Source organism: Hemitrygon akajei, chromosome 26 (assembly GCF_048418815.1).
Source record: "Hemitrygon akajei chromosome 26, sHemAka1.3, whole genome shotgun sequence".
In the NCBI taxonomy this organism is placed as follows: Eukaryota; Metazoa; Chordata; class Chondrichthyes; order Myliobatiformes; family Dasyatidae; genus Hemitrygon; species Hemitrygon akajei.
This window is the reverse complement of record NC_133149.1, coordinates 39,988,577-40,012,069: the sequence shown is the minus strand read 5'-3', so window position 1 is coordinate 40,012,069 and position 23,493 is coordinate 39,988,577. Positions and strand designations below refer to the sequence as shown.

Here is a 23,493-nt window from a genome sequence, read left to right as displayed (position 1 = left end):
TGCAGATTTTGGACAGGGAGGACAGGTGGTTTGAAAGAGGGGTTAAAGAAGATATCTTTGTCAAACTGGAAAACCCATCCATGAAAAGAGGGGATTGGGGTACAACACCAGCTATCAGCTACTTACAGTGTAGTCGGAACATCTTTAACCTGGCGTCTCTCACACCTCTATTCATGCAGAGATAAGACTAATGATCCTCTCATCGTTATCTCTGACTCCTAATGACCCTTGTGATTACTGTACCTTTAAACAACTCAGAGTTTATAAATCGGAAAACTATCCACTGTAGATTAGAATGGTAGAAACCTCTCGGATGAGTGGCGAAACGTCTTCTAGACAACACAGGAAGTCCAGTAGCCTTGATTTATTACTGCTTGACATGGCAGTTGCCACTTCTGGCCATATTTATCTTGATTGTTTTCCAGAAGCGAGTTTAACATTCGTCTCCATTCCGAACGTTTCTTCAGACGCGCCATGGTGCTTTCTCCCGCACGGCATTTTTACTCTTCTGTACCACTCCTTGAGAGCTTCTCATCTCACTCCACTACTGCTCATGTTCCCGTGCCCAGTCTTATCGCGCTTCTAACTCTAGGGAGTTAGAACCCTGCATCTCGGTCTGATTAACAGCATCGCTGATCTCTCCGATATTTTCTTTCCCCTTCACTTTCCATTGGATTCCATACATTAACCCTTACAGCTCAACAAACAATCTGCTGGAGAAACTCTGTGGGTCGTCAGCCTCCACACGCAGACCCCGTTGTCACCCGAACCGCTGGGTTCCTCCAGTAGATTGGTTGTTGCTCTAGCTTCCAGCCTCCTCAATCTCTTGTGTTCTCTTCCAGCTCCTTCCTGTGTCCTCCCAGTTCCTGGCGGACTGTCCTCTATCATTAACACACAAAGCACTGGTGAACCTCAACAGTGTCATGCAGAGTGTCAATAGAGGGAAATGTCTTCTGATACTGATTGGCAAAGAGTCTGTAACTGGGACTTATAGTTTACAGACACAAACCTTCACCCATAGGGATAGGTTCAGTCAGGTTATTGCGTATGTCACAATCCGATCAGTATCAGCAGGAGGGATAAAAGCCTCGAGGCCAGGGGTCACATATTGTACTGTATCGCCCCTTTCTCAAGTAGTTATTTGCCTCGTCTTTCTCCTCATTCTGTCCTGTCAGCACAATTACCTCATCCCACCCATCCATTCTCGTCCGCATTTCCGCTTCCCTCCCGTTTTATCCTTGACGCAAGCGGTCGCTTGAGGGCTTTTGCTGTCAAAACAGAAGAATAAACAAAGGTTTAGTGAATGGAACGGTGTTCACGCAGCCTCGGCTTCAATCCTGATCTTCGGTACTTCTGCGTAGAATCTGGCTGTTCTCAGTGTGATCGCGCAGTTTTCCTGCAGGCATTCTTGTTTTCCCCAAAGGTGTGCAGGTTTGTAGATTATTTGGTCTTTACTACTGTGTGGGTGAGGGACAGAATCAGGAGAGTTATTGGAAATCTAGGGAGAATAAATGGGATTATTGTCGGATTGGTGGAAGTGGATGTTTAATGCCGCCTCAGTCTTGCTGGACTACTCTGTGACCCAGGTTCCGTCCATTGAATATCCGTCCTGTAGGAGGCTCTATCGGGCACGCGGACTTAAATGTCCAACCACTAATTGGGTATGGGGTATATTAGAGGACTCAATCCTACAATGTAAGTAAAATGTTGCAATATACAGCGAACAAATGCTTTTCAAGAATACACTGCTTATTTTTAGTCGAGTTCAGGAGCCCTACGTCAGGATGGCAGAAGGGCAAAAGGTAGCATAGACTCTGGAACGTGCAGAGGCCAGAGCTTCCGTCCCGCTATCCGCCCACTCACTTCGCAGGTCCTTGTGCCGTAGTAGGGCGTCTCGGTTACCAACCCTTGGCCAATGCCCGACAGGTTCCGAGATGGAACGAAGTGACTTGACCGCTGGGGTTCAGAATGGTGGGCTGTCGAAACGCCTCAGCCTTCCCGTGTTACTACAGTAAACTATCTTCATCTGGAGTGTTTTTTTAAAGGATTATTCCTGCCTTCCTCAGTAAATCTATTGACCGGTTTAATCTCTCATGGGGTTCAATCTGCAACAATAAATCTGCACGTTCTGAACCTGACATGATCACTGGGAAGGAAAATCGTGGAAGGTGCTTCGCTTTTAGTTGATGAGACCTGGAAGTATGTTGTAGAAATGTTACAAATAATTCAAAGTGCATCATTGCCCATTAATGGTGAAACGCTCTGCTGTTTTTGCATTTGTTGTTGTATTTATTATTACAATGTGTACTGTCAACTCATTCACGCGAGCAAGTAATTTCATTGCACCCTGGTGTATATGGTAAAAAAAATAATCTGGATCTTCTCGCAGCCAGTGATACTGACAAAACTCCCTTGCTGATGTTCAACATTGTATATCAACACTTGGTATCTTGCTTTTGTACGGCCGGTGTTTCGAGGGTGTTTATTAGCGTAGGGTTCGTCCTTGTTTAACTATCGGGAAACCGTGGGCAAATCTGGGACACTTGCGGTTTCTCTACCAACTATGCGGGGCGGGGGAAGAATATATATTAGACTGGTAACCAGCTTTCTCGACCTTGCTCAAACGCCCGGGGAAAAGGTCTGTTGTCTTTGCCCTGATAGATTAGCTCTCTCAGTCGGGACTTCCCTCCTTTCATCTCCCCAAAAGCAATATTTCCTAGACCCTGATCGACCCACAATGTGCGTATTCTATCTTTGCGTTAAGTATTTCCGTAAATGTCCTCTTCTCTATCTCCCGTCTGCTCTTTCAGTCCTGAAACGTCAATTGCCCATTCCTCTCAGTAGTTCCCACTTTGACCTGCTGCATTCCTTCTGCGCTTTATATTACTCCCGTGAACACCAACCAGTCCCCGTCTATATTAAATCAGCTCCTGATATTGCCTTGTCCTTACAAAGGTAAACCCGCTTTGGGACCGACGCTGTTTTTTATTCCTCACTGGGCCCGTGGCTTCCGCAATTTGTCTGCGGGCCGGGGAAGCCCGACCGCCTCGCATTAGCATCCTCTGCTGAGTGCCACTCTCTGTGTTGGCTGTGGTCCTTCGTGATTTCCCCGTTTATGGCTTCGGATTCATTTATTTAATGCTCATTCACAAACTCCCTCCATTCTCTGGAGAGTCCATTGTTCATGATCTAAAGGGTGTCGCGCTTCACAGATGTTGCGGTTGTTTTCCTGAGTGACCTACCTGGTGAAGTTAACTGAACATTCTGTCGACAATCACTTGTGATTTGTAGATACGACTGTATGGTAGCGCGGAGCCTGCTGGCTGTTTGGTAACCCTTCATTTACGCCGTTGCTTCCAAGCTGGCGATACCTATTTATCTGTTGCACTATGTTTGTTGTGGCCGAAATAAAGACGAATCTCGTGCTGACGTTTGCTATGGTCTCACACACGAGGAAATCTGCAGATGCTGGAAATTCAAGCAATACACACAAAATGCTGGTGGAACACAGCAGGCCAGGCAGCATCTATAGGAAGAAACACTGTCGACGTTTCGGGCCGAAACCCTTCGTCAGGACTAACTGAAAGAAAAGATAGTAAGAGATTTGAGAGGGAAATCCGAAATGATAGAAGACTATGGTCTGCCTGAGTGTTTATGATCGGCATCATCACCATAAACTCGAACTGCATAGTGGGGAATATCCCAAATGTTTAAATCATGGCCTGGTATGGAAACACCAATGCCATAGAAAGTGGTAGTTACAGCCCAGTCTATCACAAGCAAATCCCTCCTCACTATACATAGAAGGCATATTCTATCATTAACGACACACAACACTCAGGTCATGACCTCTTCTCGCTACTACCATTGGGCAGGAACTACAGAAGCCTTGGGTTACACAGCACCGCTGTGGATAGCTTCATCCATCACTATTCTGAACTGGTTCTATCACCTACAGACTCACTTTCATGTGCTCAGTAGTGATCTGTTTATAATTTTTTCTTGTAAATGCTTGCAAGAGAATTAATTTCAAGGCAGTATATGGTAACATATCTTAATAATTGATAATAAATTTACTTTGAACTCACCGCATCACTCACTCTAAACATCTCAATCAAGAGGGCCAGGATACTGGAAAAGCAGTGAGACTCTGGCCAGAACAAATAATCCCAGCAATACAGAGTGAGACAGCAGCAAAGAATAGCCTTAAAACTCTTGTACTGGGGTAGGATCAATTCATGATAGTATTGTATTGTAGATATTGACGACTATCTAGGTACTCTACAACGGGTGTTAGCAGCCTCCATTTATTCAGCCCCAATGTCTACCTTCACAGTCTCCTCCCCCCTTTACTTATCTCAACCACTTTGACATACTGTCTCCCAACTCTACTCCTCCCCCACCTGGCTCCATCTACACACCATCCAATCCTCACTTGTTTGCCCCTGTCTACCCTTACCTCACTTCTTTATACTGGTTATTTCCCCTCTACACTTAGTCCTGATGTCAGGTCCCAACCTGAAACTACCCCTCTATCTGCACAGAGGCTGCCTGACTAGAGCTCCTCTAACTCCTGTTTCCAATCAGCTTCAAATAAATTTTCATCTCCCTCTTACAGGTGATCACCCAACTTGAAGCAACACAATGGATTTTATCAGTCCATAAGGATGTTTTTTTGAAAATAATCTAGACTATATTAGATCACCTGCTTGTCATATCTTATGAGCTGAAGTGTCAAAGAAAGGAATTGTATAACAGCAGTTGATTGAATAAGATGCACTTTGCACTGGCATCCATAGTTAATCCCCCCCCCCCCCCCCCACAACACACCCAAAAATCAGTACTGCACCAGCCACAGCATTCACAGGCTTTTTAACAAAAGCCTTGGCAGAAAAGAAAATACACAAAAGGTGCAAACTCGATTACAAAACTGGCAGGTTTTTTGGTGAACCTAAAACATGTTTAATGAATGATCAGGAGGGTCAGCTTGTAGTTCAGTCACTCTCCAGCCCCAGTAAATTTGAAATGCAAGATGCCTAATACATCTAATGCTTTGGTGCAATAATTTGCTGATGTAATTTCCTAATAAAACCAAGTGAGGAGCAACATGACACAAAGTTACTAACAGAGAATCGAGCAGGTAATGCAATTTTCGCATTCACCAACTTCAATGCCATCAAGAACATGACACCAATCACATTTAATGCTTGAAAAGATATCGATACGAATAAAATACAAGGAATTTGGAAAATAATGTTGATCTACTTTAGAATTTTGATACTGAATAAAGTTTTTAATGAACAATGGCTTCAATTTATGAATTATTTCCATGCTTACAGGTAAATTTAAAGCATCTCTGTGCATATGTCTCACCTTTCAAAGGATTGGATGAGATTTACCCATCTCTTTCCCTTTTGAAAAATAATTCTAGTGGTCTTCACAGAAACATGATCAACAATAATGATTTCATTCCACAGTCCTTCAGTATCACAACTTCAATATCTGCCAACCTCTAGACGATGCTGGTGTATCAAAATTGCAAAGCATAGCAAGGTAACTACATCTTTGAAGCATGCAGTCATACCTGAAGTTTTAATCCTAATCTTTCATTCATTATACTGTCAAGGCTACAGTAGTGAACAAACTAATGAAAACAGCAATGATGTAGAAGTAGGATAGGTGCAAAATCATTGCTCATTCCTGTACAATTCAAATCTTCAAGCAACTTACAAATCTTGAATATCTTCTGTGAAAATTTCTATACGATGTTATAAGAATTCAAAATAATGGGTGTAATTTCATAAATAATGTTAACATTCAAATAATGTTCACAGGTGATTATAAGTATTCCAAAAGTAAAACAGTACAGTTCCTGTAAGTCAAGAATAAAACAGAAAATGCTGGAAAATGTCAAATATCTGTGGAGAGACAGAGTTAAGGGTTCAGCCTGATGACCTATCAGCCGACACCAATGACATAACAGGATGGCTCCAGAACTATTCAGCACAAAGCTAGATCTGACATAAGAGAAGGATTTGTGCTTAGTTAACTTAGTAAGTTGTGCGAAGTTATAACATTCTTCTAACTAAATGAAGGTAAAACGTGATAAAGTTTTCCTTAACAACAATAAAGGCTGCTTTAATCTTACATTAAGCAAGAATTTCTATACAGTGGAAAATAATGAATTAAATGTTTGCATTCTGTGGTACTTCCTTCCAATCTCTATCTCCACAAGACTCTACCAAAAAACAGAAAGCACTCAGACCTTTTATGAAACAAAATGAAATCATTAAAAGGTCAAAGGAAAATCCTTTAAAATTTTCCTTGAAAGGCCCAAATATATGGAGTTCAGTGTGTCACAACTCAACAGAACATGTGGCCTGCAAGATCCCATAATCAGTATTTTAAGGCAGCAAGTGGGGCAGTGGATTTAAAATGTGTGCAAAAGTATAAAATCAAATGATCAAAGCAAAGCCAGAGCACCAAAACCTGCAAAATCAACATCAACTTGAGCTCGTCACTGCACACCACCACCCAGAACTAGTAGATACACAAACATTTTAAAAAACATTATTTTGTGCTATTCTTATGCCACAAATCTCTAACACTTAAAATACAAATAATACTTAATACATTAAATAACTTTCACCATTCATTTAGATTCACCGCTCAAGGGCGACAGTTGTGTTGCTGAATAACAACCATAAACCTGAATTTGGCTGGAAATGTTTCCATAAACTTGGACATCCATATCTAAGTTGGCATTTTTTTTGCATTAATCCTGTATAATTTAGGTAATGTTCATTTATCCTAATATAAGCTTGCATAACCAGTATTCACTCTCATTAAGGAAATAGGCCTAAGTGTCAACTAATGACTTGGAAATAAGCAATTAATGATAAACTCAATCTTTTAGGCAAATAAGTTGGAAGAATGAAGAGAAAGCACAGGAATCTTCAAAATAAATCATTACCTTGCTCATGGACAGCAATTCCTATTAGAAAACTGTTGAAATTTATTTAAGCAGAATAAGCCATTTCTCTATGTTGCAGACTTTGAGAGAAAAGGCATCATACAATGGAAATATTTTTATTAAGCTGCCAAAGGCCAATTCAAGTGCTTAAGGTTTCCTTCTACAATATCTGGCTTAACAAATGAGTGTGTTGCCAGGGGGCGGGCAAGAAGAAGAACATTACATAATTTCAGATATCATTGGGTTCATTTGCCTGGGAGTAGAGCTATTGATGTTTTTCTTAAATTGAGCATTCTGTACATTAACATTAACTTCCTAATATAGGTGATCTGTTCTGTACACTAAACGTGGATAAAATTATAATATTTTCTTTGCAGTTATGGGGTAGGGTTCCCAGTGTACAATACTTGCAGATGCACTGAAACACGCCAATGTTTGGAGGGATTCAACCGCACCTCTGGCACCATGAACATCATAAAAGGAATTTTCAGATGTTCCTCAATGCAATTCCTGGCATGACAGATGTAGCACCAGTTCATATTTTTCCCTAAACTATTTAAACATGTTAGGGATTACCCCACCTCTTTGTAGATTATTTATTTATTACAGAAAATATACTACTTGTCTTGAGACATGATGATTATACAGACCAACTTCACCAATATAGGTGCATTACTATTAGTTGCTTCTTCCCACTTTACATCCCCTTCTAGCTGGAAAAACAAGTATCCAGTTAAAGTTTAAAGAAAAGTGATTCTGATAAGTTACAGAGAAATAAATACACAATCTTGGGACTAATGTTGTGCTGCAGTAGCCATCACATTTCTTTTTGGGCTATTTAAGTAGAATCTCTACTCCCACAGAATAAGTTAACAGGCCCATTGAAACAAATGGAAAAGGAATTTCACAACAGCACAAATAACGCTTGATTATAATAGCAAAGCATAATTTCAATGTCATTAAAAACACCAACTCAAGCAGCCATTTTGTTAGTCATGAACTCATCACTCATTTAACTTATGTTAAGGTCCTCTGCAAGTACTGATTTACAGTCAGCCAACTCATAAGGAAAACACTGGATACTATCTGCTAAAGCTGGCAGTTGGCTGCTTAAGAGCAAAAGTGAAACTGTGCTGGGCCAAACTCTTGCACAGTTACAAGAAGAACATTCACTAGATTGATTCGTACTAAACAAGGATTGTGAAGTTGGATTAAGATATGCCATTAAGGTATAATCCCTGGATAGTCCTGGTACGATAGGCAGGTATAGTCAGCAGTAAATGTCCCATAACTATGCATGCCAATTATCTTCTTGCTTTATCATTCTAAATCTGCCCATTTTGATCCTTTTGTCGTTTCCTTTCAGCCAGCCACTGCTGAATTTTCTCTCTTATTTCTGAGTTTGGTTTGATCTGATCCATTGTGAGTGGGCTACGATTGAACGGATCTGTTTGGTCACTGAAAGGAAAAAAAAAACACACATAACAAGAGAAACAGAGAATGGAAATGAAATTCATCCTTGAAAATACAATTATCAAATCTGGACTGTGAAAATAAATTGCTTACCTGAGGAGGTGCCTAGCTATAGTTGATCTATCAACTGTCACCCGAGAGGAGGGCAGCAAAACTGGATCAGTCATCAGTGTGCTCATTATTGGGTCAAGGAATTCATCCGGTGCATCTACAAATATCTCCTCTTCCTGCTGTTGTAGGTCTGCAAGGGACTGATTAGCAGATGAATGTTATTGTGGTCAAGAATGACACCATAGCAAAAGGGAACATCCCTAAACTTAACAATACTGGAGTGGCAGACAAGACATGAAACAAAGGCTTAAATAACAATAGAAAAAAATGTAAATGCTTAAAAGGGCAGGTAGCATCTGTAGGAAAGAGTAAAACAGAGTTAATGTTTCAATCCAAGACCATTTATCAGAATTGGCAAAGAGAAAGGAAGATAGTTTTCAGATGCAATAATGGGAAAAAGAAACGGGTGGAACAAGGGGAATATCTCTTGATGAAACCAAATGGGTTAATGAGGCATTTGAAACAGTTTATGCTCATGTCATGTGCAGTTAACAGCAAGGCCATGGGACATGCCCAATGAGCTAGATTGTACTTTTGGAAAGAGAAAACAGCTAAAATTATAGATGGATGACTAATACGGATAAAAAAAATACCTAAAGTTGGCAAATTCAATATGAAGTCTGTGCCCAGACCAGATGAACTGTTGTTTCTTAAACTTATCTTGGGCTTCATTGTATCAGATTGCATTACAATCTTTGCACGAGTCACCATGTATATTGTTTACAATGAGTTTCACGCAAGAAAGGAATTTCATTATACACTAGCATTCAGAATCTGAATCCGGCTTATTATCATCATCAGCATGTGATGTGAAATTTGTTAACTTAGCACCAGCAGTTCAATGCAATACATAATATAGAAGAGAAAAATAAACTAAAAAATAAACAAGTAAATCAATTACAGTATATGTACATTGAATAGATTATAAACCGTGCAATAAACAGAAGTATTGTATATTAAAAAAAGTGAGGTAGTGTCCGAGGGTTCAATGTCCATTTAGGAATCGGATGGCAGAGGGTAAGAAGTTGTTCCTGAACTGCTGAGTGTGTGCCTTCAGGCTTCTGGACCTTCTACCTGATGGTAACAGTAAGAAAAGGACATGCCCTGGGTGCTGGAGGTCCCTAATAATGGACACTGCCTTCTGAGACACCGCTCCCTGAAGATGTCTCCCTGTAGGCTACTACCCAAGATGGAGCTTATTTAGGTCCTGTGCAGTAGCCCCCCCCCCCCCCCCCCCCCCCCCATACCAGACAGTGATGCAGCCTGTCAGAATGCTTTCCACAGTACATCTATAGAAGTTTTTGAGTGTATTTGTTGATATGCCAAGTCTCTTCAAACTCCTAACAAAGTATAGCCACTGTCTTGCCTTCTTTATAACTATGTCAATATGTTGGGACCAGGTTAGATCCTCAGAGATCTTGACACCCAGGAACTTGAAACTGCTCACTTTCTCCACTTCTGATCCCTCTGAGGATTGATACGTATTCCTTCGTTTTACCCTTCCTGAAGTCCACAATCAGCTCTTTCGTCTTACTGACATTGAGTGTGTGGGGTTGTTGCTGCAGCACCACTCCACTAGTTGGCATATCTCACTCCTGTACGCTCTCTCGTCACCACCTGAGATTCTTCCAACAATGGTTGTGTCATCACCAAATTTAGATGGTATCTGAGCGATGCCTAGCCACACAGTCATGTGTATAGGGCTAAGCACACACCCCTGAGGTGCTATCACCAATCCGCACAGATTGTGGTCTTCTGGTTAGGAAGTTGCGGATCCAATTGCAGAGAGAGGTACAGAGGCTCAGGTTTTGATATGACAATAAACTAAGCAAAATATGAATCTACGGGGGGGGGGGGGGGGGTCTCATATAGAAAAGTCACACTGTGGTGGTGAATTAAAGTGGCAGGCAGCCAGAGGGTTACCTCTGCAGATTGAATGCAAGTACTTTGCAAACTAGTCACCCAATCTGCATTTGGTTTCTTCAACTTAACAGATTCCTCTTTCCACAGATGCTGCCTGACCTGCTGACCATGCCGAGCACTTCCTATTTCTGATTTCCAGAATCACCTGCTTGTTATAATTTCATGGAGAGAAGACTGTTGCCAAGAAGAGGCTATCACCAATTTATGCAGAGCATATCAGATTACAGCCATGATATAGGAATCCCTATGGAATTCCATTCACAGGGCCCTCCATAATTCTAATTCACAAATTAACAGATTAATCTGGAGATTAGTTCCACAGAAACTAACTGAACTATTTTAATTCAAGTAGCATTTTGTTGAGTCATCACATTTACTGGCTCAGCAATGACGTAGCTTCTGGATTGGTATATGGACAGGAAAGGAATGGAGGGTTATGGGCTGAGTGCAGGTCGGTGGGACTAGGTGAGAGTAAGCGTTCGGCACGGACTAGAAGGGCCAAGATGGCCTGTTTCCATGCTGTAATTGTTATATGGTTATATGGATGTCCATGATGTTTTAACAGGAAAGACTAAAGTTTACTTTGGATTACTGGCATGTTACTCTATTTATTGGAGCTAATTTTAATAAACAGGTGAGATATCACAGCTAGCATCTCAAAGTAAAGCAGCCACCTGTGTGTTTTCATTTTATCACCAAATTACTGAACTACATTGTTTTGCAGAAATCTTAGCTATTAGTTTTCTTTATTTTATTTAGATATACAGCACTGTAACATGTCTAAAAACTAAAACTAAATTGAAGGCCTGCTTTGATTTCTTTAATGCTGCAATTATAGTTAGTAAATAGAAATATACACGTCAGAATTGAAGTGTTGAAATTGATATCCATTAGGAAGGGCATTCTCCCCACTTTTAGCTTTACCACATGAATAGTAAAGACACCCTAGTCATAAGATTAAGTTTCATGTCATAATGCACTGAGCTAAAACACAAATTAACAATCCTTCTGTCCATACAAAACAACTTCCCATCTAACTTCAAATTGAAATTACGGATGTCCACAATGCCCATAATCTATAGACATCCATAATCTTAAAACCCAGGCTTAAGAAGACAAGTGTATGGTGTTGCAATTCTATTTCAGTATCTCCGCTAACTCACATTGTTTTCCTTTATCCTCAAGCTAACATCTCAGCGAGATATGGATTATCGTCTATTTCCTTTCACTTACTAGTTCATTCTATGCCCAAGCAACATCCAATGCAACTTGGAGCCATCCCAGTGAATACCTTTACAATGTTCAGTTTCCTGTATCAACATATTGTAAGACAGTTCACTATGAATGCATAACAATCAAAAAACATCTAAAACATCATCATCTTGTTAGGTGGTATGCTCAGCTGCTATTGTAATGCTATTTCAATCATCGTGATCTCAAAGTCTCTGCAGTCACCAGAGACAGTATCTTTGTGTCTAATTAAACCACTTGATTAAACACATGACATACTGACCTTTATTTTATCAGCCAGTTCACTGAATGCCATGATCATGTTGCCAGGCTTGTTGATCTTTTTCAATACTCTCACCGTCTGTGCAAATAGCATAGGGGAATAGGAGCGCCCATCCTTTGGTACTGTAGCACAGAAATCATCCTTTGCTCTGAAGGAGCAAGAGAAGGAGAATTAACAATTATAAACTAAGGTGACCAAACATTTTTAAACAAGTTGTTTGGTTTTGATCCAAATATCAAGGGAAAGTTAAAAACACATTTTAACTGCATGTTTGAGAAAATATCAAAACTAAATTCAGACATGGATTAAGGCATGCAAGTTAGTCCATTTAAACCAAGGAAATCCCATGATCAGAATGAAGGCGAAAACCAAACAAAAATCCCAATGATGTCACATATACTATCTCTTCTTGAGGAAGAAGTTGATTTAAATGAAGATCATGTACTTGAATACATTCATACTACTTTGTTCCTATACTCACTTTATACTGGATAATTACGCAATCGTAAGCGTGCCCGTAGTTTTACCTTCTTTGGAAGTTAAGGGGGGGTCAGTTTGTCATGGAATACTAACAAAATTCTTACAGATGTACTGTTGAAAATATCTTGACTGGTTGCATCAAGGCCTGGTACAGCAACTGTAATGGCAGGAACATAAAAAGCTGCAGAGAGTAATGGTCTCTGGCCAATATATCACGGGCACCTCCCTCCTGACCACCAATAATACCTACAGGAGGCACTACATCCAAAGGCAACATTCATAAGACATAGCAAAAGAATTGGGTCATTCAGCTCATCGAGTTTGCTCTGCCATTCAATCATGGCTGATTTAATTTCCCTCTCAACCCCATTTTCTTGCCTCCCCCTCCATAATCTTTGACACCTTTACTAATCAAAAACCTATTAAGTTCCACTTTAAATATACCCAATGACTTGGCTTCCACAGATGTCGGTGGCAATGAATTCCAGATTCACTACCATATGGCTACAGAAATTCCTCACCCCTGCTCTAAAGGGACATCCTTCTAGTCAGACTGTGCCCTCTGGTCCCAGGCTCTCACACCACTGGAAACATCTTCTTCACCTCCACTCTTATCTACGCCTTTTAAGATTCAGTAGGTTTCAATGACAATTCCCCTCATTTTTCTAAACTCCAACAAATACAGGCCCAGAGCAATCAAACACTCTGTATCATTAATTATCAAAGATCCCCATCAGCCAGTTGGGCCATGCTATCTTCTCACTGCAGAAAGATCAGAAACCTGAAGTCCTAGACCATTAGATTCAAGAATAGTTATTTCCCTTCACTTCAACCATCCAGTTCCTGACCCAACCAGCAAAATCCTAATCACTAGTGTTCAGCAACAGATTGACCACTTTGCACAAAATGGACTTTGTTTTCTTATAAAAATTGTGTATAATTTATGATTAATTTGCTTTGCTTGTGAATGCTGCTTCTATATTATGTGCCTGTGGTGTTGCTGCACTTAAGTTCTTCATTGCACCTGTACATACAAATGTCCTTGTGTATAGAATAAACCAGACTTTAAAGACCCTGTAGAGATTAAAGATCAGCGGCCTGCTCAATTGAGTTGAATTTCTTTTCTGTGCTCTTTTTGACGCACTATATTTTCCACATAAACTGAAATCCTTGCCCGTCTAATTTAAAATTAGAAGAGTAAAGAATATTTATGTTAAAATGGTGCACAAATTGCACATAGGAGATCAAATGCTGTAACTGGCAAAGAATATATGTATTAACTTTAAATGGGAGGAAAAACAAGGGGGAAATTAGTATTCTATTTTCCACGGCCTTGGATGCTAATTACTACAACAACCTGAAGGGACTGGGGATACTGTCTATTTTACAGCATTCTTAGTGATAATAAATCTTGAGTCTTCAGTAATCAAGTATTAAACTGGAATATTCCAATTCTGAGACTCAGACTCTAGGTATTCTATGAAACTGAATTACATTTTGTTGAACTGTTGTCACTTACCCCAAGTTCAAGTAGATGGTGCAAATATCAGATACCAACTGTTGAGGCTTAAAGTCAAATTCACTGAAATCCTTGACTTTCAGGGCACCCATTTTAGGCCCCACTAAGTGCTGAAGAAAGTAATTCAGCATCGAGATGATCCGCTCAGCAAGGATGGGATGCACACACAAGGCCTTGATTTCTAGCAGAGAGAATTATGTTTGGTAACTAAACTAATCACAGTTTGAAGGCAGCTTTTAAAAACTAAAATACCTTCTAGTCTTTCCTTCCACTCCTGTCAGTATTGATGCGTCCTTAGAAATTAAATAATCACTATTCTCAAAACACATTGTCACAAAGTTCAAACAAAACACAAACACATATTCACAGTGTCACATGTTAAGTTTTCAAGTAAAATTGGGTTTTAGGTGACTAATATTTCTGAGAATAAGTATCTTAAGCATCATTGCTTTGTAACCAGAATCAGGTTCTTTCTTGGCTTGCCTGTAGGAAGCTAATTACAAAGTCTACAGCTGAACAAATGACAATCAGATTATACTGCTTAGTCTACTGAAGTCACTCACAGGTCATGTATGAGATCACAATGTTCAGCTTTTGAAATCTGAATTACACTTTCAAAAATAGTATCAAGTCATGGGGATGTTTAACACCATAAGACACAAGAGAAGAATTAGGCCATTTGGACCATTGAGTCTGCTCCACCATTTGATCATAGCTGATTTATTATCCCTTTCAACCCTATTCTGCTGCTTTCGCTCCATAACCTTTGACACCCTGACTAATCAAGAACCTATCAACGTACACTTTAAAGTTACTCAATGACTTACCCTCCACAGATGTCCGTGGCAATAAATTCCACAGATTCATCACTCTCTCACTTAAGGGTTTCTTCCTCATCCATATGTTTTAAAATCAGGAGGCAAAACAAAGGAAATCATGAACTATTATGAAGGAAGAATTATTCAGAAATTTGAGGATGAATTCTGTATGAATCAGCTAGGGAGCAGGATGAGGGTTGACGGATATAGAACTCAAAATTCAGATTCTTGTGCATTAAGGCTCTACTCAAAATGCTCTGAACTTCAGAAACTGCTTATTGCAACCTTCTGCTGATCAGAACATAAAGATTTGAATAGAACAGCCAATATCAAAATTTTTAATGTAAAGGACATAACCCCCAGTCCTGAGTTTTAATGTTAAGTACTTCATTTACATCAGAAAAGGTAGTAGTATTCTAAAGGCAACCAGGAAGCAACCGTAGCTGACAAGGAAAGTCAAAGACAGCATAAAGCAAAAGAGAAAGCGTATAATAGAGCAAAAATTAGTGGGAAGTTAGAGGATTGGTTTTTAAAAGCTTCCCAATATAATACAACTAATAAAGCCATAAGGAGGGAAAAAATGAAATAAGAAGATAAATTAGCCAAAAATATCAAAGAGGATACCAAACGATTTATCAGATATATAAAAAGAAAGGCGAGAGTAGATATCAGGCTGCTGGAAAATGATGCTGGAGAGGTAGTAATGGGGGACAAGGAAATGGCAGATGAACTGAATAAATATTTTGCATCAGTCCTCACTGTGGAAGACACTAGCACAATGTTGGAATTTCAAGAGTGTCAGGGGTAGAAGTGAGTGCAATTGCTATTACTGGGGAGAAAGTGCTTGGGAAGCTGAAAGGTCTGAAGGAAGGTAAGTCAGCTAGACCACACGGACTGCACCTCAGGGTTCTGATAGAGGTAGCTGGAGGGATTGTCAAGGCATTAGTAATGATCTTTCAAGAATCACTAGATTCTGGCATGGTTCCAAAGGACTGGAAAACTGCAAATGTCACTCCATTCTTCAAGAAGGTAGGGAGACAGAAGAAAGGAAATTATAGACTAGTTAGCCTGACCTCAATGGTTAGGAAAATGTTGGAGTTGATTTTTTTTTTAAGGATGAGGTTTCAGGGTACTTGGAGGCGCATGATAAAATAGGCCAGTCAGCATGGTTTCCTCAAGGGAAAATCTTGCCTGACAAATCTGTTGGAAATTTTTGAGGAAATAATAAGCAGGTTAGACAACGGAGAATCAGTGGATGTTGTGTACTTGGATTTTCAGAAGACCTTTGCCAAGGTGCCACATACAAGGCTGCTTAACAAGGTAAGAGCTATGGTATTACAGAAAAGATACAAGCATAGATAGAGGATTGGCTGACTGGCAGGAGGCAAAGAGTGGGAATAAAGGGAGCCTTTTCAGTGGCTAATGGTGTTCTGCAGGGGTTGGTGAAGGACCACTTTTTAAAAAAATGTCAATGCTTTGGATGATGGAATTGATGGCCTTGTGGCCAAGTTTGCAGATAGGTGGAGGGGTAGGTAGTGTTGAGGAAGCAGACAGGCTGCAGAAGGACTTGATTAGGAGAATGGATGAAGAAATGACAGATGAAATGCAGTGTCGAGACGTATATGATCATGCAGTTTGGTAGAAGGACTAAGAGCATAGACTATTTTCCAAACGAGGAGAAAATTCAAAAATCTGACGTGCAGAAAGGGACTTAAGAGTCCTTGTGCAGGATTCCCTAAAGGTTGAGTCAGTGGTGAACAAGGATATAAAGCCTCAGCATTACAAGGCACTGGTGAGGTCTCACTTGGAGTATTATTAGCAGTTTTGGACTCCTCATCTAAGAAAGTATGTGCTGAGATTGAAAAATTCAGAGGAGGTTCATGAGAATGTTTCTGGGAATGAAAGGCGAACTCATTGAAACATATCAAATACTGAAAAGCCTCGACAGAGTGGATGTGGAGAGGATGTTCCTATCATGGGGATCTAGGACCAGAGGGCACAACCTTAGAATAGAGGGATGACCACTTAAAGTAGAGATGGAGGAGGAATTTCTTTAGCCAGAGGGTGGTGAATCTGTGGAATTTGTTGCTACAGGTGGCTGTGGAGGCCAGATCATTGGGTGTATTTAAGATGGAGGTTGATAGGTTCTTGATTAGTCAGGGCATGAACAGTTACAGGAAGAAGGCAGGAGAATGGGGTTAAGAGGGAAAATGGATTAGCCATGGTGAAATGGCAGAGCAGACTCAGTGGGCCGAATAGCCTAATCCTGCTCCTATGTCTCACGGTCTTACCAGTATTTGGAAGATTCATTTGCTGCATGGAGGGAAGTGATCTGGCCTAACATGCACATGTCAATATTTTTGAGGTGCAAGATTAATGTTCATGCTGTTTCTTTTCCTGTTTTACATATTTATTCCATTAATATTTGCAAATCAATATTGAACTTTCTTCAGCCAATATATTCTAGATCACAACTTAGGATCTACAGAGCCCTGGTGAGATCCCACCTGGAGTATTGTGTGCAGTTTTGGTCTCCAAATTTGAGGAAGGACATTCTTGCTATTGAGGGAGTGCAGCGTAGGTTCACAAGGTTAATTCCTGGAATGGCGGGACTGTCATATGTTGAAAGATTGGAGCGACTGGGCTTGTATACACTGGAATTTAGAAGGATGAGAGGGGATCTGATTGAAACATATAAGATTATTAAGGGTTTGGACACACTGGAGGCAGGAAACATGTTCCCGCTGATGGGCGAGCCCAGAACTAGAGGCCACAGTTTAAGAATAAGGGGTAGGCCATTTAGAACAGAGATGCGGAAAAACTTTTTCACCCAGAGAATGGTGGATATGTGGAATGCTCTGCCCCAGAAGGCAGTGGAGGCCAAGTCTCTGGATGCATTCAAGAGAGAGTTAGATAGAGCTCTTATAGATAGCGGGGTCAAGGGATATGGGGAGAGGGCAGGAACAGGGTACTGATTGTGTATGATCAGCCATGATCACAACGAATGGCGGTGCTGGCTAGAAGGGCCGAATGGCCTACTCCTGCACCTACTGTCTATTGTCTATTATGGACATGCCCTCTTCTTACTGCTACCATCAGGGAGGAGTTACAGGAGCCTGAAGACATGTAACATTTTAGGAACAGCTTCTTCCCCTCCACCATCAGATCTTTAAACGAATCATAAGTGCTACCTCACTTTTTGCACTCTTTTTGTCTTATATTATGTCTTTCCAGTTACCAAATAACACTTAATACTACTGAGATAATACAAAACCAAGGACTCTTATTTCCCCACCATCTTCCTTTGTTAGCCAATATACAGAACTGTGCAAAAATTTTAGACACCGTACTGCATGCACTGGATTCTTGCCCTTTACAGAAATGAAATAAAACAAGGCATATTTTACACACCCAGAGATTTACCTACCTTTTTATCTTAAATAAATGATCTGAACTCATCTGGTAGTTACAAATATTTGGAGTTTATTAAAGTTCACATGTTGCATTAGGTACTAATGCTCCATTGACTCCCCTTGTGCCGTATGTGGCAGTTCAAAAGCACTGACCTGAAGTGAGAAAGGCCAATGTTCCAATTGTTTCATTGGACATAATGTTGTGGAAACGTGCAAGTTGTCCAAACATCTGAAGGTTTCCCTCCTTTTCCCTACGAGTTTCAGGAGGCAAACTATTCCATTCTCCTCGATCCTTCTCAATTTGTTGAATCTTAATCTTGCTCAAATACTGTAAAAGATAATAAAACTAAGACACTCAAACAATTTAAATGCTTAAACACGATAGAAACATTATTCCAAGCCTGTCATGTCATTTGTTAGCTTTTTGCATTTTCATGTGGATTTCTGATTAGTCAATTCAAAAGAAAAGTAATTCAAAAAATATTTATAACCTCCCCACTTGACCCCATAACTTAATTAAATATATATCACTGTGTTGATGTACTGCTGAGAAAGAATTAGTCTCAGCTGTAATGCCTTCAAGAGACATTCACACAAAGAACTGAGAGGACACTAAGTCTGCAGACATATCAGAAGTGAATGAGATCATCTGGTACATGACCATGAGTCACTATGTTCAGAAGAGGAGCAGTGAAAGAAAATAAAAAGAATAAATTAATTATTGCCTATCTGACTTTTTGTTTTTGAATGGACTACAGAAGAACACGCTTAAAACCTGACATACAAACAAAAATGACTTGCTAGCACGAGATACCTGGATGGCTTCATCCAACAGAAAAATGGCATCGTTGATGAGCAAATTGAGAAATCGAAGAAAAAGAGGAGGGTTCATTGCCTCCAAGTTGTCAAAAGCATAGTCAGCTAAATTCTGAAAGCCAAAGAGAATAAACAGTTCAGTTGCAAAACAATTTATACCATGCAATCATATGTTTATGACCGTTGCAAAATAAAGTCTCTTCCTGGATTTTTCCCAGACATTAAACCTTAAATTTCACTGCAAGATTAACATCCAGAGAATTTCCTCTTGTCCTGAAGTTGTGTCTTATCAAGATAAGCCCATAAGACATAGGAGCAGAATTAGGCCATTTGGCCTATCAAGTCTGCTCCGCCTTTCAATCATGGCTGATCCATATACCCCCTCCTCAGCCTTCTTAACTTTTGATGCGGTGTCCAATCAACACCCTATCAAGCTCTGCCTTAAATACACCCAATGACCTGGTCTCCACAGCTGCCCTTGGCAACCAACTCCACAAATTCACCACCCTCTAGCCAAAGAAACTTCTCCGCATCTGTTTTAAATGGACAGCCCTCTATCCTGAGGCTGTGCCCTCTTGTCCTAGACTCCCCCACCATGGGGAACATCTTTTCCACATCTACTCTGTCTAGGCCTTTCAACATTCAAAAGGTTTCAATGATGTTCCCACCCCCACCCCCCCAATTCCTTCTAAATTTTGGTGAACACAGACTCAGAGCTATCAACCGTCCCTTGTATGATAACCCTTTCATTCCTGGAATCATCCTTGTGGAACCTCCTCTGGACCCTGCGCAACACCAGCACATCTTTCCTCAGATGATTAGTCCAAAACTGTTCAACAGTGCCTTATAAAGCCTCAGCATCACATCACTGCTCTTGTATTCTAAACCTCTTGAAATGAATGCTAACATTGCATTTGGCTTTCTCTCCACCAACTCTACCTGCAAGTTAACCTTTAGGGTGTTCTGCACAAGGACTCCCTTTGCAACTCAGATTTCTGGATTTTCTCCCCGTTTAGAAACTAGTCTGCACATTTACTTCTACTATCAAAGTGCATGACCATGCATTTTCCAACATTGTATTTCATTTGCCATTTTCTTGCCCATTTTCCTAATCTGTCCAAGTCCTTTTGTAGCCTATCTGTTTCAATAGACAATAGGTGCAGAAGTAGACCATTTGGCCCTTCGAGCCTGCAGCGCCATTTTGAGATCATGGCTGATCATCTACTATCAATACCCAGTTCCTGCCTTGTCCCCATATCCCTTGAGTCCCCTATCCATAAGATACCTATCTAGCTCCTTCTTGAAAGCATCCAGAGAATTAGCCTCCACTGCCTTACAAGGCAGTGCATTCCAGACCCCCACAACTCTCTGGGAGAAGAAGTTTTTCCTTAACTCTGTCCTAAATGACCTACCCCTTAATCTCAAACCATGCCCTCTGGTACTGGACTCTCCCAGCATCTGGAACATATTTCCTGCCTCTATCTTGTCCAATCCCTTAATAATCTTATATGTTGCAATCAGATCCCCTCTCAATCTCCTTAATTCCAGTGTGTACAAGCCCAGTCTCTCTAACCTCTCTGCGTAAGACAGTCCTGACATCCCAGGAATTAACCTCGTGAATCTACGCTGCACTTCCTCTACAGCCAGGATGTCCTTCCTTAACCCTGGAGACCAAAACTGTACACAATACTACAGGTGTGGTCTCACCAGGGCCCTGTACAAATGCAAGAGGATTTCCTTGCTCTTGTACTCAATTCCCTTTGTAATAAAGGCCAACATTTCATTAGCCTTCTTCACTGCCTGCTGCACTTGCTCATTCACCTTCAGTGACTGATGAACAAGGATTCCTAGATCTCTTTGTATTTCTCCCTTACCTAACTTTACACCGTTCATATAATAATCTGCCTTCCTGTTCTTACTCCCAAAGTGGATAACCTCACACTTATTCACATTAAACGTCATCTGCCAAGTATCTGCCCACTCACCCAGCCTATCCAAGTCACCCTGAATTCTCCTAACATCCTCATCACATGTCACACTGCCACCCAGCTTAGTATCATCAGCAAACTTGCTGATGTTATTTTCAATGCCTTCATCTAAATCGTTGACGTAAATCGTAAACAGCTGTGGTCCCAATACCGAGCCCTGTGGCACCCCACTAGCCACCACCTGCCATTCCGAGAAACACCCATTCACCGCTACCCTTGCTTTCTATCTGCCAACCAGTTTTCTATCCATGTCAATGCCTTCCCCCCGATGCCCTGAGCTTTGATTTTACCCACCAATCTCCTATGTGGGACCTTATCAAATGCCTTCTGAAAAATCGAGGTACACCACATCCACTGGATCTCCCTTGTCTAACTTCCTGGTTACATCCTCGAAAAACTCCAATAGATTAGTCAAGCATGACTTACCCTTGGTAAGTCCATGCTGGCTCGGCCCAATCCTATCACTGCTATCTAGATATGCCACTATTTCATCTTTAATAATGGACTCTAGCATCTTCCCCACTACTGATGTTAGGCTGACAGGTCGATAGTTCTCTGTTTTCTCCCTCCCTCCTTTCTTAAAAAGTAGGATAACATTAGCCATTCTCCAATCCTCAGGAACTGATCTTGAATCTAAGGAACATTGGAAAATGATTACCAATGCATTCGCAATTTTCAGGGCCACCTCCTTTAGTACCCTAGGATGCAGACCATCTGGACCTGGGGATTTGTCAGCCTTCAGTTCCATCAGTCTACTCATCACCGTTTCCTTCCTAATGTCAATCTGTTTCATTTCCTCTGTTACCCTATGTCCTTGGCCCATCCATACATTCTGGGAGATTGCTTGTGTCTTCCTTAGTGAAGACAGATCTAAAGTACTTATTAAATTCTTCTGCCATTTCTCTGTTTCTCATAACAATTTCACCCAATTCATTCTTCAAGGGCCCAACATTGTTCTTAACTATCTTCTTTCTCTTCACATACCTGAAAAAGCTTTTGCTATTCTCCTTTATATTCCTGGCTAGCTAGCGTTCGTACCTCATTTTTTCTCCCCATATTGCCTTTTTAGTTAAATTCTGTTGTTCCTTAAAAATTTCCCAATCATTTGTCCTCCCACTCACCTGAGCTCTGTCATACTTTTTTTAAAAAATGCTATGCAATCTCTGACTTCCTTTGTCAACCACTGTGGCCCCTTTCCCCCCTTTGAATCCTTCCTTCTCCGGGGGATGAACTGATTTTGCACCTTGTGCATTATTCCCAAGAATACCTGCCATTGCTGTTCCACTGTCTTTTCTGCTAGGATATCCATCCAGTTAACTTTGGCCAGCTCCTCCTTCATGGCTCCATAGTCTCCTTTGTTCAACTGCAACACTGACACCTCCGAGCTGCCCTTATCCTTCTCAAATTGCAGATAAAAACTTATCATATTATGATCACTACCTCCTAATGGCTCCTTTACTTCAAGATCACTTATCAAATCCTGTTCATTACATAACACTAAATCCAGAATAGCCTTGTCCCTGGTCGGCTCTCGTACAAGCTGTTCCAGGAATGCATCCCTTAGGCACTCTACAAACTCCCTATCCTGGGGTCCAGCACCAACCTGATTCTCCCAGTTCACCTGCATGTTGAAATCCCCCATAACTACTGCGACATTACCTTTGCCACATGCCAATGTTAACTCCCTATTCAACTTGCACCCAATATCCATGCTACTGTTTGGTGGCCTATAGACAACACCCATTAGGGTCCTTTTGCCCTTACTGTTCCTCAATTCTATCCACACAGTTTCCTTGACACTATCTGCCCCATCACCAATCTTCGTATCATCTGCAAACTTGGCAACAGAGCCATCTATTCCACCATCGAAAATCATTGATAATACAGCACAAAAAGCAGTGGTCCCAACACTGACCCCGTGGAACACCACTAGTCTCCGGCAGCCAACCACAAAGGGATCCTTTTATTCCTACTTGTTGCCTCTTACCAATCTATAGTCTTGTGAGACCATGGGTTTGCGCCTTGGAAGGTTTCCAGGGCACAGGCCTGGGCAGGGTTGTGTGGGAGACCGGCAGTTGCCCAAGCTGCAAGCCTTCCCCTCTCCATGCCACCGATGTTGTCCAAGGGAAGGGCACTGGGACCCAAGCAGCTTGGCACTGGTGTCGTCGCAGAGCAATGTGTTGTTAAGTGCCTTGCTCAAGGACACAACGCGTTGCCTCAGCTGAGGCTCGAACCGGTGACTTTCAGATCACTAGACCGACGCCTTATCAACTACGCCACGCGCCAACACTTCTTACCAATCAGCCAATGGTTAACCATGCCAGTAATTTTCCTGTAATACCATGGACTCTTGACTTGGTAAGCAGCCTCATGTGTCACACCATGTCAAAGGCCTTCTGAAAGTCCAAATAGGCAACATCTACTGCATTCCTTTTATCTATCTTACTTATAATCAAAGAATTCCAA

At 41.0% G+C, this 23,493-nt stretch overlaps 1 protein-coding gene and 1 long non-coding RNA gene across 7 annotated transcripts in view; one reads left to right on the top strand and one right to left on the bottom strand.

Annotated features, from left to right (window-relative positions):
• LOC140716902 (uncharacterized) overlaps positions 1-23,493 on the top strand; it is a 130,842-nt gene that overhangs the window by 11,634 nt on the left and 95,715 nt on the right. The window lies entirely within an intron of this gene.
• ube4a (ubiquitination factor E4A (UFD2 homolog, yeast)) overlaps positions 5,273-23,493 on the bottom strand; it is a 72,500-nt gene continuing 54,279 nt past the window's right edge. For all 6 annotated transcript variants that reach the window (XM_073029970.1, XM_073029967.1, XM_073029972.1 and 3 more), the window contains 6 exons: positions 19,038-19,151; positions 18,377-18,551; positions 13,993-14,173; positions 11,994-12,141; positions 8,540-8,697; positions 5,273-8,431 (listed from right to left, as the gene is read on the bottom strand). In XM_073029970.1, the coding sequence (XP_072886071.1) occupies positions 8,299-8,431; positions 8,540-8,697; positions 11,994-12,141; positions 13,993-14,173; positions 18,377-18,551; positions 19,038-19,151 (909 nt within the window). In that variant the 3' untranslated portion in view covers positions 5,273-8,298. The remainder of the gene's footprint in view (positions 8,432-8,539; positions 8,698-11,993; positions 12,142-13,992; positions 14,174-18,376; positions 18,552-19,037; positions 19,152-23,493) is intronic.